The 17,500-nt window shown below is 34.9% G+C and overlaps 1 protein-coding gene across 1 annotated transcript in view; it reads left to right on the forward strand.

The window, feature by feature from the left end:
- The window catches only part of LOC136835679 (zwei Ig domain protein zig-8-like), a 79,723-nt gene that overhangs the window by 40,064 nt on the left and 22,159 nt on the right, over positions 1-17,500 (forward strand). The window contains exons 2-3 of the mRNA XM_067099519.1: positions 8,094-8,160; positions 15,463-15,599. Of these exons, the coding sequence (XP_066955620.1) occupies positions 8,106-8,160; positions 15,463-15,599 (192 nt within the window). The 5' untranslated portion in view covers positions 8,094-8,105. The remainder of the gene's footprint in view (positions 1-8,093; positions 8,161-15,462; positions 15,600-17,500) is intronic.

Here is a 17,500-nt window from a genome sequence, read left to right on the forward strand (position 1 = left end):
GTTAGATACTGCAATTTACGCTCACGGCTTTTGCTAGTACGATTACGTACCAGTATAGTATACACACACGCACACACACATCCCCTGCGCGCGCACACACACGCACTCGCACCCTGAGCGCATACACACACACTCACACCCTGCGCGCACACGCACACACTCACCCTGCGCGCACGCACACACGCACACACACACTATAAATCGGACCTACTCGTGGAAATAGTATTTGGTCCGAAACCGGTTACCACATAGGAACAGATGACAATCGTATGTCTTAGTCATTTTTGAGGTGATGGGTTGGGGGTGAGAGGTGTGTTGTTATGTGGTGTCGGGGGTGGGGGCGGGGGTTGGGGTGCGGAGCGGGTTATTTGTTACTCTATTTAAGTTTCTGACGTGTGTTGGTAGGATCAATGAAGTTGTGTATAATGATTCAACAGTTCCTTATTCAGCAAATTAACGCTCATTTATAACGTTTGTCTGTTGTCCATTAACCCTTTGGTGTTGGGCAATTCATTACAGTAATTCTCAGCCTGAAAACGTACATCGATCTTGTATTCACAAATTGATCAATATAATTTTTTACCAGCTCTATACAAAGCACATGACGACCAGGCTCTGAACTGCTCCCTATCTTCTATTTGCCGTAATTCCAATCATTTTTAAATTATTTCTAGGCACGAGGACCTCGCTTTCTTCGTATTAAAGCCATTTTTCGTCTTCCGTTCTTCTCTCTCTCTCTCTCTCTCTCTCTCTCTCTCTCTCTCTCTCTCTCTCTCAGTCTTCGACCTCATACTTTTGTGGGTTCTTGAAGCGGACTTTTCGTAAAGGAAAAAGGACAACTGAATTAGGGAAATCCTTTTTGCTTCCTTTGTGGATTCGAACTTAACGTAATCTTTGAGAGCGCAGTCTTCCGTAGGCGCGGAATGACCAACTATGACACAAAAGAAAGCAAGTATTTTCGCTTTCCAACTGCCCTTTCCATCTCTCAGACAAATGTCATTTGTAGGACACTTTTCCTTCAATTTCTATGAAGAATTTTGCTCTCGCGTTCTTTATTATATTTGTAATTTCATAGTTTTGTTCTCGCTTTAGAATGATTTACTTTCTCCTCTCTCTCTCTCTCTCTCTCTCTCCTTAGTAGATAAAGTGTGTTACTTGATATTTTGATCAATTCTTCTTTTTTTCTTCTTCGTTTAACGTGCTTTTTTCCCATTTTTCATATGGGGTAAGCATGATGCCTTTAAATATCTAAAAAAATCTCTGATTTCCTTTACGTTTACTGGAAAAAATAATGAGTAAATTTAGATAACCCTGCATTCAGGCAGAACAAAACAGCTGTGTATAGATGAGATGGAACAAAGCAACCGTGTATAGATGAGATGTCTAACAAGTTTATTTCGTAATTCTAAAAGGCAGACTTACCCTCAAAACTTGGGGATTTATGAGGAAACTTTCTGAATGCCTCCGATGAAGCAGAGAACCCAACAAGCAAAAGGTGCTTGTGAACAGGAAATTCCCTGAAAGCTAAGAGATGACCTGACGTCTCTCTCGGGATAATTAAGTGGGTGGGAAACTTAGTTCTGATCGGGGAGGGTTTGATTGACTGATTGATTTGTGTTTAGTAAAACTGGCGTCACAACATCTAGGTTATTGACAAAGTTGGTCGTCTGTTCATTGACTCTCTTATCGTGAACTGTCCATTGTAGTAATTTCCAACCTGAAAAAGATTTTGTACTCGCACAAGCTTTACTAAAGTTTTAATTTTTTTTACCAGCTCTACACAAATTACACCATGACCAGGCTTTATGCAAAATGAAAAGCTGATTAGGAGTGGTCGAGCGTGATGACACTAGCCATTTCAACTTTCACACAAATGGAGAAGTGAGGTTGATTTGATTCGTGCCATGTGTGTGTACTATAATTACAGTTATACATATGTATATATATTGTGTATATATATATATATATACATACATATATATATATATATATATATATATATATATATATATATATATATATATATATATATATATATATATATATACATATACACACATACATACTGTATATACGTATGCGAAATAAACTAACGGAAAAACCTAAGAGAAAACTGAAAGAGTAAAACTTTGGGTGAATTGAGTACTTTCATTCAAATTTATGAAAGAGAACGCTACAGAGTAAGTCTTTCTCTTTTGCTAAGATGATCATTACCCCATACAAACACGGAAAAAGAAATAAAAGGGCGAGAACTGGAGTAACTTGCTGTTTTACACAGTAGTCAGTCATCTAAAACTTTTGACTCTTTACAATAAATATATGCACCGAAGACACCCTTTCTCAATTTGGCTGGCTTACGGTATAGCTGGAGCTTAGTTAACGAAAAATAAGACACTGGAAGACTCCTAATATGCTAAAAAATGTGTTTGAGTTCATTTTCGTAAGAAGCAGTTCACTTTTCCCTTCAGGAAATATCTAATGATGTTGTATACAAGTGTAATGTCTAATATACCTTCCCTTTTATTACACTTTTCAAGGCAAAGTGTTTATCCGAATACAAATCCATCAAGTATAATGTTTCAAGGGATCTTTAAGTTTAAAAGGGGTCCGAGATTGAGAGAAGAGCCAAAGTTTATTTTTAGATCTTATCAGTAACCGTTACCTGCATATTTATGATTTTCCGGATCTAATTATTGAAGTCATTAGAATAACTTTGCATTGGAATCACCTCATCTGCAATCTTACTTCAGGTTTCGTGAAGTCTGAATATCTTATTTTTATTTTTGTTCGCTTGGTTATTGATACCATTTTTATAAATTTATATTACTGAAATCATTTTAAAAAGGGTAAACTGTACATTGCCAAAAATGTAAATGTTATTGATACTGTTGCCATATAAAGGAAGTATGTAAAACATAAAAAATGACATTTCTTTTATCATGTCAGAAGAAATGTTTTTGCAATACTGTTATTTTCTTTGCTGTTTTTGGGTTTCATTACATTTTCTAACTAATTTTCTGTGACAGAATTTTATACGAATTCTTGTTTTCCAAATTCACCCATCGAGGAACTTTTTGACTTTTTGGTAATTCACTTAATGACTCGGGAGGTGCTCCCTCTTCCCTGTCAAGACGCGAGGGAAATTCTTTAATGCTGTTCTGACAACATCCGGAAATGTGTATATCGGTTTGCCTGTCCGTTTGTACATTCTGTGGACACCGAATGTTATATTTCTTTCTTCCACATATCAACTAGAAGTCTCACATTCAAACACACATATACACGCATACAGACACACACACAAACATACAGTATATGCATACGTACACACACACACACACATATATATATATATATATATATATATATATATATATATATATATATATATATATATATATATATATACATACATATACACACACATATATATATATAATATATATGTATATATATATATATATACATATATATATATATATATATATATATATATATATATATATATATATATATATATATATATATATATGCTAAAAATATTGTGGATTTATGGATGGAATTGATTTCAGTGTAAGCAAGTACAGCAGGATTCATATATATATATATATATATATATATATATATATATATATATATATATATATATATATATATATATATATATATATATATATATATGCCAACCATATAAACATACCGATCAAATCATGAAGCCATAACATCCTTTCTAACATTTCTGGAAAAGTTGCTGACTGAATTTTTTTATATATATATCACGATATACGAAAATATATATATATATACACAAAGTTATATGAACTCCCAGATAATTATAGATTCTTCGTGGTTTGTGTGTGTGTGTGTGTGTGTCTGTGCATGTGTGCATTAGTTTGTGCAAGTGTGGGTGTCTTCCTGGAAGAAGAATGAAGTACAGTTGTCGCCTATGCCAACCATATAAACATATCGAATCAAATTGATGATGTGTCAATTTGCCAGTTTAACATCCTTTCTAACATTTCTGGAAAAGTTGCTGACTGAATTTTTGGGACACCATATAGCCTACAGAGCGAAAATGGGGGAGAACTGGTTAAATAGATCGAATCACGATGTCAGAGACAACGAAAACACAAAGGAATTGTACTACGGCTTACGATTTGTTCAGAGTGAGGGACGCTACACAAAGTTATATTTGTGAACTCCCAGATAATTGAGCTTGTAGATTCTTCGTGGTTTGCAGAAACAGAATATTTAAAAAAACGTCAGATGTAGACATATCTAGAATATGACAAAGACCAAAATGACAGGAGGAACGATGACAAAGGCAGTATGCAAGGGTATAAGGCAGCATTGTGGATGCCACATGGTACAAGGAACGATGACAAACGTTTGTATTTGTAAACTTTATATATATATATGCCGTCTGTGGGAAAGTCTTCCTGGAAGAAGAATGATTTGGGAGACAAGTGACATGCAATTTATTTCTCCAATTAAGCCTAATTGACACGAAACGTCATGGTGCAAGCTAAGGAATATCGAAACAAATTGATGATGTGCTGTCAATTTGCAGTTTAAATTTACTTCCTATTGCAGTAACAACAAGAAAAAATGAAAGGTCTCTGATGCTGGCATAGGAAGAATTGCCCCAAGGAATATGTTTGCCTTTGTCGTGAATGTGCAAGGAACGATGAGAATGGTTTCAAAGGCAGTATTGGAAATGATGTGAGGTGTTTAACAAAGGGCAAGGAACGTATACAAGGAACGATGACAAATACAAGGAACTATGACAAAGGCTGTATACACGGAACGATGACAAAGGCAGCATACAAGGAACGATGACAAACTACAAGGAACGATGACAAAAAACAAGGAACGATACACATGCAGGAAGGAACGATGACAAAGGCAAGGGGCGATACAAAAGGAAATGATGAACGATGACAAAGGCAGTTTACAAGGAACGATGACAAAGGCAGCATGCAAGGAACGACAACAAGTATACAGGAACGATGAACGTTGACGATGAAAAGCAGTATACGAGGAACGATGACAAAGGCAGGGAACGTGACAAAGACAGTGAACGATGGCAAAGGCAGTATGCAAGGAAACGACGACAAAGGCAGTAAGGAACGTCATGGAACGATGACAAAGGCGGTGTACGAACGATGACAAAAAGGCAGTTTAAGGAACGATGAAGGACGACAAATGACAAAGGTGTATGCAAGGAACGATGAACGTTGACAAACGATGACAAGCATAGAAGGAACGATGACAAAGGCAGTATACAATGAACGATGACAAAGACAGTGTACAAGGAACGTATGCATGCAGGGAACGTTGACAAGGTCAGTATGCAAGGAATGTTGATAAAAGCAGCATACAAGGAACGATGACAAAGGCAGTATACAAGGAACGATGACAAAGACAGTGTACAAGGAACGATGACAAAGGCAGTATGCAAGGAACGATGACAAAGACAGTGTACAAGGAACGACAACAAACAGGAACGATGACAAAGACAGTGACAAGGAACGATATGCAAGGAACGATGACAAGGCAGTAGTCAAGGAACGATGACAAAGGCAGTATGGAACTATGACAAAGACAGTATGCAAGGAACGATGACAAAGACAGTGTAGGAGCGATGACAAAGGCAGTATGCAAGGAACGATGGCATAGCGATGACAAAGGCAGTATGCAAGGAACGATGACAAAGACAGTGTATAAGGAGCGATGACAAAGGCAGTATGCAAGGAGCGATGACAAAGACAGTGTATGAGGAGCGATGACAAAGGCAGTATGCAAGGAACGATGACAAAGACAGTGTACAGGAGCGATGACAAAGGCAGTATGCAAGGAACGATGACAAAGACAGTGTACAAGGAACGATGGAAGGAACGATGACAAAGACAACAAGGAACGATGTGTACAAGGAACGATGGCAAGGAACGATGACAAAGGCAGTATGCAAGGAACGATGACAAAGGCAGTATGCAAGGAACGATGACAATGTAGAAGGAACGATGACAAAGGCAGTATGCAAGGAACGATGACAAAGACAGTGTACAAGGAACGATGACAAAGGCAGTATGCAAGGAACGATGACAAAGGCGGCATGCAAGGAACGATGACAAAGGCAGTATGCAAGAACGATGACAAAGACAGTGTAGAAGGAACGATGACAAAGGCAGTATGCAAGAACGATGACAAAGACAGTGTAGAAGGAACGATGACAAAGGCAGTATGCAAGAACGAACAAAGATGATGACAAAGGCGGTATGCAAGGAACGATGACAAGTATGCAAGAACGATGACAAAGAACAGTGAACAATGACATGACAAAGGCGGTATGCAAGGAACGATGACAAAGGCGGTATGCAAGGAACGATGATAAAGGCAGAACGAATGACAAACAGGAACGATGACAAAGGCAGTGCAAGAACGATAACAAAGACAGTGTACAAGGAACGATGACAAAGGCAGTATGCAAGAAACGATGACAGTGTACGAGGAACGATGACAAAAGGCAAGGAACAATGACAAAGACAGTGACAAGGAACGATGCCAATGGCAATATGCAAGGAACGATGACAATGGGAGTATGCAAGGAACGATGACAAAGGCAGTATGCGAGGAACGATGACAAAGGCAGTATGCGAGGAACGATGACAAAACAGTATTGACAAAGACAGTATGCAAGAAACGATGACAAAAACAGTACACAAAGAACGATGACAAAGGCAGTATGCAAGGAACGACTTCACACTGGAGTTTTCAGACTCTGTCAAGATAAAAGGCGTCTCTTCATCATCCAGATCCCTTAGTCCGGCATCAGTCACAGCACTAAAAAAGGATTTAAAGTGTCATGCAAAGGGTACTATGTAAACAGGAAGTGTTATAGGTGCAGATCAAAGTATTACTGCAACGTGCCTGTAAAATTAAATATCTTTGCGAATAACTTATATTGTTATGGTACTTTTATTTCCTGAAAAAGTAACTGAGCCTGATTGTTTTACATCATGACTATTGTATCACCGCTGTATACACTACTTATGAAAAGATTTTTTCTATGGATATCCTATAGTTATTAAATGGTATATCGTATCACAGAAATAAAGCGAATATATTTGCTTCAGAAACAATATATCTTTACTTTTTTATTCTGTAGAGAAAGGGAATCTTTAATTCCAGAACACTGATGTATGTGGAAAAAAAATAAATGTGGAGTTGACAGTATGTTTTTATTTCAAATTCTTCCCAGCCTTTGCGAAAAATTAAGATAACTGGAACTGGACTACAAATTTAGGCCAAAGGCCAAGCGCTGGGACCTATGAGGTCATCCAGGCTTGAAGAGAAACTGAGAGTAAAGATATTCGAAAGGTGTAACAGGAGGAAAACCTCAATTGTTAGGAGAGGGTGGAAAATAAGATGGAAGAAAGAGAATATGAACGGAGGTACGGTAAAACGAATGAAATGATTGCAGCTAGGGGCGGAGGGGACTCTACAAAGAACCTTTAGGTAATGCTAACAGTGCACCGTATGCTTATAACTCCTATGCATATCTTGAAACCTATTCTTTTATGTAATTTCTTAAATGAATATTTCCATGATAACACGCAAAACCTATTCTTTTATGTAATTTCTTATGACATGAATATTTACATAACCATAACATATATAAAATAGTGATCTATATATATTATATATATATATATATATATATATATATATATATATATATATATATATATATATATATATATATATATATATATATATATCTCATGAGACATTAAAGAGGTCATATTTAATGTTTTATTTCTATTCTTTCTTTTATAAACAGGAAAAAAAATGTGTTGTTTATCGATCCCTGTCACAACAATGGAATCAACAGACAGCCAGCTGTCTTGCATAAAACATAATTCCAGTATAACATTGAAAGAGGCAGTCAGATCCTCGGTCGCGTTCTTTCACTGGATATAATGACGGCATAAAACAGCCAGGTCATTGTCATCTGACTCTTCCGTTATTAATTTAAGGAATGGGATATTGTACTTATTGCCTTACTACATATGGCTCCTTTTTCTTTGCAGGTGAACACCAGGATGAAGCCTCGTGTCACGGCGTCGTTTTTCAACCTTCTAACTGCCATGGCTATAGGTTGGTAAATTGATAACGTACTGGGTAATTTTTTTAGTTAGATGGCACGCGTTTCGAGGCTTTCTCCGTGACAAACGATGGCCTTGTTTCGTTTTCACGTAAACGCTGAGAGAACACGCGCACACACACATACGCACACACACATGCAGTATATATATATACAGTACATATGCATGTAAGTATGTAAGTGTGTGTGTCTGTGTGTACGCGCGTGAATGTGTGTGTATGCTTTCCGTGTATGTGTATATATGCGAATATTTTGTAGAAAAGCGACGATTGTTTACGAATAACGATTGTAAACATTAACATATCTTGTTGTATATAAGACGCCTATATGCATTTTCATGTACTGAAATCCTTAAGCGTTTCAGATTCAATCCGATATGCACAGTCAATTCAGAATGCACGAAGATATAAATCATAACCAGTACCCATACAGTAAGCGTTAAATATTATTCAGCAACCACTATGTAAATTATTCGGCCTCCAGCAGCGAGGAACATACGTTCAGAGAAACCTTTCAGTGAATGGTTATAGCCTTTGGCTATGGGTAATGATTTTAGAAGCAACTGTTACTTTACATATCCAGCATGTCCGAAAAAAAACTTATCTCTATTTTAAAAAAACTGAAATGAAATTTAAGACGAGGTTTTGTAATCGGCCTGTCTTACGTAAAAAATAGCTTATAAAATTTCGCTCTCCGCCTCATTTTTGATTTTAAATTACAGTTTTAACATTCATGCTGCCTTTCTTTTTGTCTCTCTCCTGAAATATAATGTCAGTTTTACAACAGGAGAATTCCTGTTACCTTTCTCGCCTCACTGACCCTGGTTTGGCATCCGTCATGCAAGCATTAATTAACCATAAAATTTGCTTCCAAATACAATTTTCATTTCTCATCCTTTTAAAGTAATGTTCACAATTTTCTTTTAAGTATTAGAGACAATTTCCGGTAATTTCACCTGACACTGCATTTTCCCTCAATGATCGCCATTCAGCTCAGCATTAACTGCACGCAACAGACATTCCTCCATCCTTTTACAATTCCTTCTTTTAGCACGCCAAATTGTACCTGTAGCTTCACCTGAATAAATCTTTTCTATCATAGTGTATAATTGATAGTGATAATTTTTTTCCATGCCTATTCATTCTCAATGTATTCTATATTCCGTCTGTTATCTCCTCAATAAACTATTCCCAGATTTCAAAAATATTTTCCAGTATTTAACTTCAATGTCGAATTTTTGCATACGATTTTTTTTATAACAAATGCATCACCTCCTGCTTAGCCTTTTTTTTAATGAATAATTCACATATGAAGTGATTTTTTTTTTCTCGGTATCTTTTTCACTCAGAGCACATATACACACACTTCGAAGTATAGTATATTAAAACACATTTGGCAAATTCATCCCAGACACCCTCCCCCTCTCCCACCAACAGCACATCCGTTCCGACTAACTTTTATTCGCATGAGTTATCAACAGTAATGTTCAGTAAATTTCAGCAGTTACATTAAACCCTTTCACTCTCATCAGCTACTAAGACTTCATTCCAACTATTTACATTAAAAACCAGTCTAAATGTATTATTATTATTATTATTGGTATTAGAAATAGTAGTTGTAGTAGTAATATATTTATTTGTTATTATTATTATTATTATTATTATTATTATTATTATTATTATTATTATTATTATTATTATTATTAGCAGCGGTAATAGTAGTAGCAGTAGTAATAGTAGTAGCAGTAGTAGTATTGGTAGCAGCAATAAGAATGATTTTTGATTAAGAGTTTCCCTTTACTGTGGAGTTCATTTGAATCGTTATTAGCTTATATTGAATATGAATACATACCAAATATACTCAGAATATTTCTCGGGATTTTCAGCTAGAGCTCCTCGGTGAAACTGCACCGTTATTGCAGAAAAGAAAAACTCCGCGCAACTATCTTGAGCGAAAATTGTATTACAAATCCAATGGCTCTGGTAAATCGGTAAAATCGAGGATAATTTAACGGTATCGTTCTCATTCATGACTACACTAAGACCCTTCATGAGTTTGAGAGCATTGGTACGAAAGTTAAGAATGAAGTGGCAGACTGTTCTCCTTCTTACTCTACATTGAACATACAGAATTTAGACCAAAGGACAAACAATGGGACCTATGAGGTCATTCAACGCTGAAATGGAAATTGACAGTAAAAGGTTACAAAGGTGTAACAGAAGGAAAACCTTACAGTTGCACCATGAATCAATTGTTAGTTGAGGATGGAAAGTAAGATGGAAGAAAGGTAATATGAAAGGAGGTACAGTAAAAGGAGCGAAAGGGGTTGCAGCTAGGGGCCGAAGGCACACTGCAAAGAACCTTAAGTAATGCCTACAGTGTACTTCATGAGGTGCACTGGCGGCACTATCCCGCTACGGGGATGGCAAGATCTGTTCGTAATAAGTAAGCGTTGTGGAACTAAGTCTCTCACTTCGCTAACGTGAATGTCGTCTGCACGTCTCTGTCAAAATCGGCAATCATAATATTCCTTTCTCAATTTGCAAGGACTATATAAAGTTTTGAAAACATATTTACCCTAATGATATCAAATATGTAATTTTTATAAGGTTTTTATTCGATTCAATTCTTTCCTGTATCAAAAGCAAATAGTTGATGGGTAACTGCGTCAGAATAAAAATTCGATCATGTTGAAAATTTACTAGCGGATCTAGTAAAATTTCAAGGGGGGTCCACCAATTTTCGTATTATACATATACAATATATATATATATATATATATATAATTTCTATAATATATTTAATATTTTTCCCATTTTTATATTTCTAATTTATGTTATCATTATCTAAATCTTCAATATTATTATTTTGTCATTATTTTTCACGGGGGGCGGGGGCACGTGCCCAGGTGGCACGACCCTTGATCCGCTAGTGTTTCCCCTGTCGTAAATATGTTCAATTTAATGTGATTTTTTTTCATGTTCCGTTTTCTAAGCAGTGCTTGAATGTAATAACAAATCATATTTTAGTTACTCCTTTCTCATAAATGAACACGAAAGAGGATAGGCTCTCGTAATTTTAGACACACCAAATGAATTATCTATTTATTAAAAAACGCCCATAGTAACATGAGTCTTAAAATGGTGACACACATCCACAGTTATGTAACAGGACAAATACTGTATGTTTAGAAATAAAACTAAACAAAGCGCTTTCGAGAATCTGTACAACTCCCCTTTTCAATCTGACTGATAAGGAGAATCGTACAGATTCTCGGAAGTTCTCTGTAAAGTTTTATTTTTGAATATATTCGTACGGTTACATAATTGTGCATTTGTTTCTCCGAATCATCTAATAGGAAGCAGACAAATTAATCCAATGTTACTGTGATTACTGTATGCTTAGTAGACTACATAGGAAAAATGAATTTCGCACTTATTATTCATTTAATAACTAGCACGAATATCTTGCTCACCTCCAAAGGAGAAAGGATAGCATCGATATACTTCCTTGCATACTGCCATTGTCATAGTTCCTCGTATATTTCCTTTGTTATGGTTCCTTGCATACTTCCTTTGTCATCGTTCCTTGCATACTGCCTTCGTCATCGTTCCTTGTATGTTAATTCCTTTGTCGTCGTTCCTTGTATGCTTCCTTTGTCGTCGTTCCTTACATACTGCCTTTGTCAACGTCCCTTGCATGCTTCCTTTGTCATCGTTCCTTACATACTGCCTTTGTCAACGTCCCTTGTATGCTTCCTTTGTCATCGTTCCTTACATACTGCCTTTGTCAACGTCCCTTGCATGCTTCCTTTGTCATCGTTCCTTACATACTGCCTTTGTCAACGTTACTTGTATACATCCTTTGTCATAGTTCCTTGCATACTGCCTTTGTCATCTTTCCTTCTATACTAACTTTGTCATCGTTTCTTGCATACTGCCTTTGTCATCGTTCCTTGTATACTAACTTTGTCATCGTTCCTCATCAAAACACAAGCGTTAGATACAGATTTCCGACTGCGATACAGTGCAAGGAAGTTGATAACTTTGCGAATTAAAATTGATCTTCAGAAGCCGGTTTTATTTTTCGCCTCTTATACTGTTATTGTTAATCTTATTCCTAGCCGAGCAACTCCAGAAGCCCAAGTCAATGCAAAGATCATATCATTATGATCCTCACCTCTTGACGATTAAAACGATATCTTTATACATATTTTGAGCTTCCGCTTAACGTTTAACGAACTCACAAACATTCAAGTAGTATCTTTGAGTACGTTAATGATGTAATTAACGTTATCATTTTGAAGAAATCTAATAGCAAATCTTTCGTAAACTCCGTGACAACCAAAGACTGTGGATAAATTGCTGTTGCCTATGAAAAGCTATGCTTTATGAAATCAAATGGAAGGCTCCTATAAAACTATATGTTACTGCCAGATATCGATACTGTGTCACTGAAAGGATATTCTGTAAATATTGCTATGTAAATTTGTCCCATGAAATTCTGCGCCCTGGACCGTGCTTCCAGGATGAAGAGCTTAGAATGTAACCCATAAAAGAGACAATGCACCATTCCCTGGGATAGATAACGCGCTAATCCATGGGATAGGCAATGAGTCACAGGATATTTGAACAGTCTGAGATACTGTCATCTAAAAATATTTCCTACTAAGCACCTCAGCAGAGTATTAGTGCTTGCATTTTTTAACCAACCTCGTGCTTTGGCTGTGTTGTTTATCCGAGCGAAAATTTTTATGTTTGGGAAGAGAGCTTCTGAGGATTAATCTGTTAATAGCCAAGGAAATGGTTTATTTTAAATCATACGTCTATAAGAAAACTTTGAACATTCTTTTATCTTTTATCATAAATATATATAAGATAAGCTTTTATCAGTTGTTAACCCACCAGAACTGATCTTAAAAACTTTTTTATATATATTGAAATATTAATGATAGATTAGTAGTTTCTTATTTATTGGTGCTCATAGCGCTGAGATTGAATCGAATTCAAGAAGGACAGCATCCTCTTGTTGAAAAGGGGTGATTACGAGGGGAGAGAGAGAGAGAGAGAGAGAGAGAGAGAGAGAGAGAGAGAGAGAGAGAGAGAGGCTATATTAATTTCCGATACACTTACCTGTGAACGAGTTTCCATGTGCATGCCCACGTGAAGAAGATTTTTCGAGATGGATACACCTACACAGGAGGTTCGTGAGCAATTTTTGCGGTCCAACTCGTACGCCCACCGCACCACTCACCCCTACCTGGCAAAACACATCTGTTGTCATGTTATCCACAGTCAAATCCTCCAGACTCAACATATCATATTTTTCACTACATATGCATGAACAACTTGGACATTTATCGAAATATCCTAGCACAGTATGTCCAGAGAACACTGTTTCTCACTACATTTGTGATGACAGTTGGTCTCTCTCTCTCTCTCTCTCTCTCTCTCTCTCTCTCTCTCTCTCTCTCTCTCTCTCTGTTTCACGCACACACATATGTACACACACACACACACACATATATATATATGTATATATATATATATATATATATATATATATATATATATATATATATATATATATATTATGCAAATATTAAGTCACAAATATCACTTGGCATCGAATTCACTGTAGGTTGGGAATAACTTACATCCAAAGGAATTTTAACTGATAAGTGCTACTAAGTAATATAAAATATTATAGACTTATACAGATCGGTAGCATAACTTACTATGCAGTGGCTGTCAGAAAATGAACAATATATAATCATGAAGATAATTATCGAAACTCTACATACTGCAAAAAAATTTTACAACTCCATTGCGTTACTTATGGCAAGTCTTTACCTTTCATTATTTTTATTTTCCATTTTTAATATCCTGTCAGAAACTGAAACTATTCAGGTTTAAAATGTATCCTTTTTTCAAACAATGGTATTAAAATAATTAAACTGTATAACATTAGAAAAGATATTAAACTGTATTCTACATGGTGCACAAAATTTATGTATGTCTGTCAATTTGCTGTAAGAAAATATATATTTTACTGCAAAATATGGAACTTTTTTTGTCTTTGGATATATTCGGCTCGCCATTTTGACATTTCACTTTTTTTGCTTTTTTGAATTTGCTGTGACATATTGTATCTATTCAACTTTACAGTTTCCTAAAAGGAATATTCCAGTACAAAAACAACACTTTACAAAGAGAGTTCAAAGAGAAATATCGCAAGTGCAAACGCAGTTAGCTAGAGATGGTCGATTGGCTATCTGGGTTTTAATTACCAAAAATATGAATATATTCATTTTGCCTTTATGACATTATAATTAGCTTTTTATAAGGACTTTAATTCTAATGATAATTTGCTTTTTATACTGAATTTAATTCTAACGTTTTAAAATCATGAACTATCTGCTAAAAATTACAACAACCATTTTACGTAATTGACAGACTAACTACAATTGTTTGGTGATATATTTTCATTAAACGTTATCATTTTGGTGATATCTTTTAATCAAAAGTTATTATTTTGTGATATCTTTTAATTAAATAATAATTTTTGGTGATATATTTTAATTAAATGATAATTTTTGGTGATATCTTTTGATTAGATGATAATTTTTGGTGATATCTTTTAATTAAATGATAATTTTTGGTAAGATCTTTTAATTAAATGATAATTTTTGGTGATATCTTTTAATTAAATGATAATTTTTGGTGATATCTTTTATAATTAAACATGATTTTTTCGGTTATATCTTTTAATTAAAGTTTATTATTTTTGGTGATATCTTTTAATTATACGCTGTTTTTGGTGATGTCTTGATTTTATACATTTTTTTTGGTGATATCTTTTAATCAAAAGTTATTCTTTTGGTGATAACTTTTAATTGAACGTTATTTTTTCGTGATATCTTTTAATTGAACGTTGTTTTTTCGTGACATCTTTTAATTAAACGTTATTTTTCGTGATATCTTTTAATTGAACTTTATTGTTTTGGATGATATCTTTTAATTATACATTGTTTTATGGTTATATCTTTGAATTATACATTACTTTTTGATGATATCTTTTAATGAAACGTTATTTTCTTCGTAATATCTTTAAACTGAACGTTATTTTTTCGTGATATCTTTCAACTGAACGTTATTTTTTCGTGATATCTTTTAATTAAACATTATTGTTTTGGATTATAATTTTAATTATACTTTGTTCTATGGCGATATCTTTGAATTATACGTTGCTTTTTGGTGATGTCTTTTAATGAAACGTTACATTTTTCTCCACAGTTGTATCGTCATCCGTAGCCCCCGTGACTGACACTGGTCAGGAACTGAAGAAGATATCGTTATCGAAGAGAAGTAATAATCTCAATAATCTCGAGGAGACTTCCGAGCCCGTGGAGCCTGTTCGCAAAGGGCCAAGGGTGAGTTGTTTTTAAATCATACTTATTCGTTCAACTGGAGTAAAAGGTTGGAGCATTCTTATCGTATTCTGTCTCTGTTTCCTTCTAATGGAGATTTTTTTTATAACTGACATCCCTTCCCATGCGCAGACACACACGCAAACACTTATACACGTGTGACTTTTCTTATTTCATTATCTAGCTGTCTATTTGAATATATATATATATATATATATATATATATATATATATATATATATATATATATATATATATATATATATACACACACACATATATATATATATATATATATATATATATATATATATATATATATATATATATATATATATATATATATATATATATATATATATATATATATATACATACATACATACATACATACACACACACACACACACACATATATATATATATATATACATACATACATACATACATACACACACACACACACATATATATATATATATATATATATATTATATATATATATTTATATATATACAAAAGTATGTCAGCTTATAAATTTCATACAGATTATGAAGTACTCTATGCATGACTCCCATTCATTAATACTCAGATGCACATGCCATTTTGGAAGAAATTTTGTGATTGTATGTTTATGACAAATGAATCCTTTTTATCCACTAACAAAAACAGAAAGATAAATATGTGCAATAAAGTCATAAAGTCACTTGAAAGCTCAAAAAACGAGAGCCCTAAACAGATTTTATCTTTATTAATTACAAGCAATTTGCTCTTAGAAATTCACAATCAGCAGATGGGAACCAGAGTACAGTATTTGTCAAGCTTGAAGGACCATTAGAACTAGTTAGTGAATGAAAGCTACAGCTTAGTCCTGATGCAATAAGAGCCTTCTTTATTTGTCAAGCTCAATCAAACAAATCCATTACAAGTTTCACTTTATGTTAATCATTGGTTTTGAGCCCCGTAGGGGGGTAGTGCTGTCAGTGCACCTCACGCGGTGAGCAGTAGGCATTACTTTAGGGTCTTTGTAGCGTCCCTTCGGCCCCTAGCTGCAACCCCTTTCATTCCTTTTACTGTACCTCCATTCATATTCTTTTTCTTCTATCTTGCTATCCAACCTCTCTTAACATGTGTTTCATAGTGCAACTGTGAGGTTTTCCCCCTATTACATCTTTCAAACCTTTCTAATCCCAATTTCCGTTTCAGCGTTGAATGACTTCATAGGTCCCAGCGCTCGGCCTTTGGCCTAAATTCTATATTCCATTCCATTCCATTGGTTTTGAGACTGTAATGTTTTCTGACGGCAAGCTTATCGGTATTATAGAATTTGAAAGTATAAAACTGATTTCAATGAATCACTAATTTTACGCAGCTCCTTCTGTATTTCTTAAGGACGAGGGCATTGGTGCAAATGTTTCACAGCTTTTCGTTTGACAAAATTTGTAAACATGACGATCCTGTGGGGCGTCAGCAGCATCCTAGGACCCTGATCCTTTAGCATAAAATGCTGAAATTATACTATAAATTCCCCTCTGAAGGTTTCCTATTTGGACGTTTTCCGAAAATATTATGTCAGTGGTGAAGTTCCATTATTATTCTTAGCACTGGAATATCTCGAGTTGGTGCGTTCTACTCTTCGCTAAGAATAGCAGACTCCTTATTTCCGTTGAGATGCCTTATTGCCATAATGCATAACAAAACAAATTTTGAATCCCCATTCGCTGAAAATAAGTGAAGTGTCTTCCTCAGTACACTGAGAACGTCGTTGCTCATAGAATTTATTTCTTATATCTTTAGTATTCTATTTTCTGGTAAAATCTGGTGAGTTTGAGATTACTCGGTCCATTTTCCTTAGGACTTTTTATTTCTGCAAGAATTCCATCTTTGTTAAGATCTAAGATACT

The sequence above is a fragment of the Macrobrachium rosenbergii genome, chromosome 4 (genome assembly GCF_040412425.1).
Source record: "Macrobrachium rosenbergii isolate ZJJX-2024 chromosome 4, ASM4041242v1, whole genome shotgun sequence".
NCBI classification, from domain to species: domain Eukaryota; kingdom Metazoa; phylum Arthropoda; class Malacostraca; order Decapoda; family Palaemonidae; genus Macrobrachium; species Macrobrachium rosenbergii.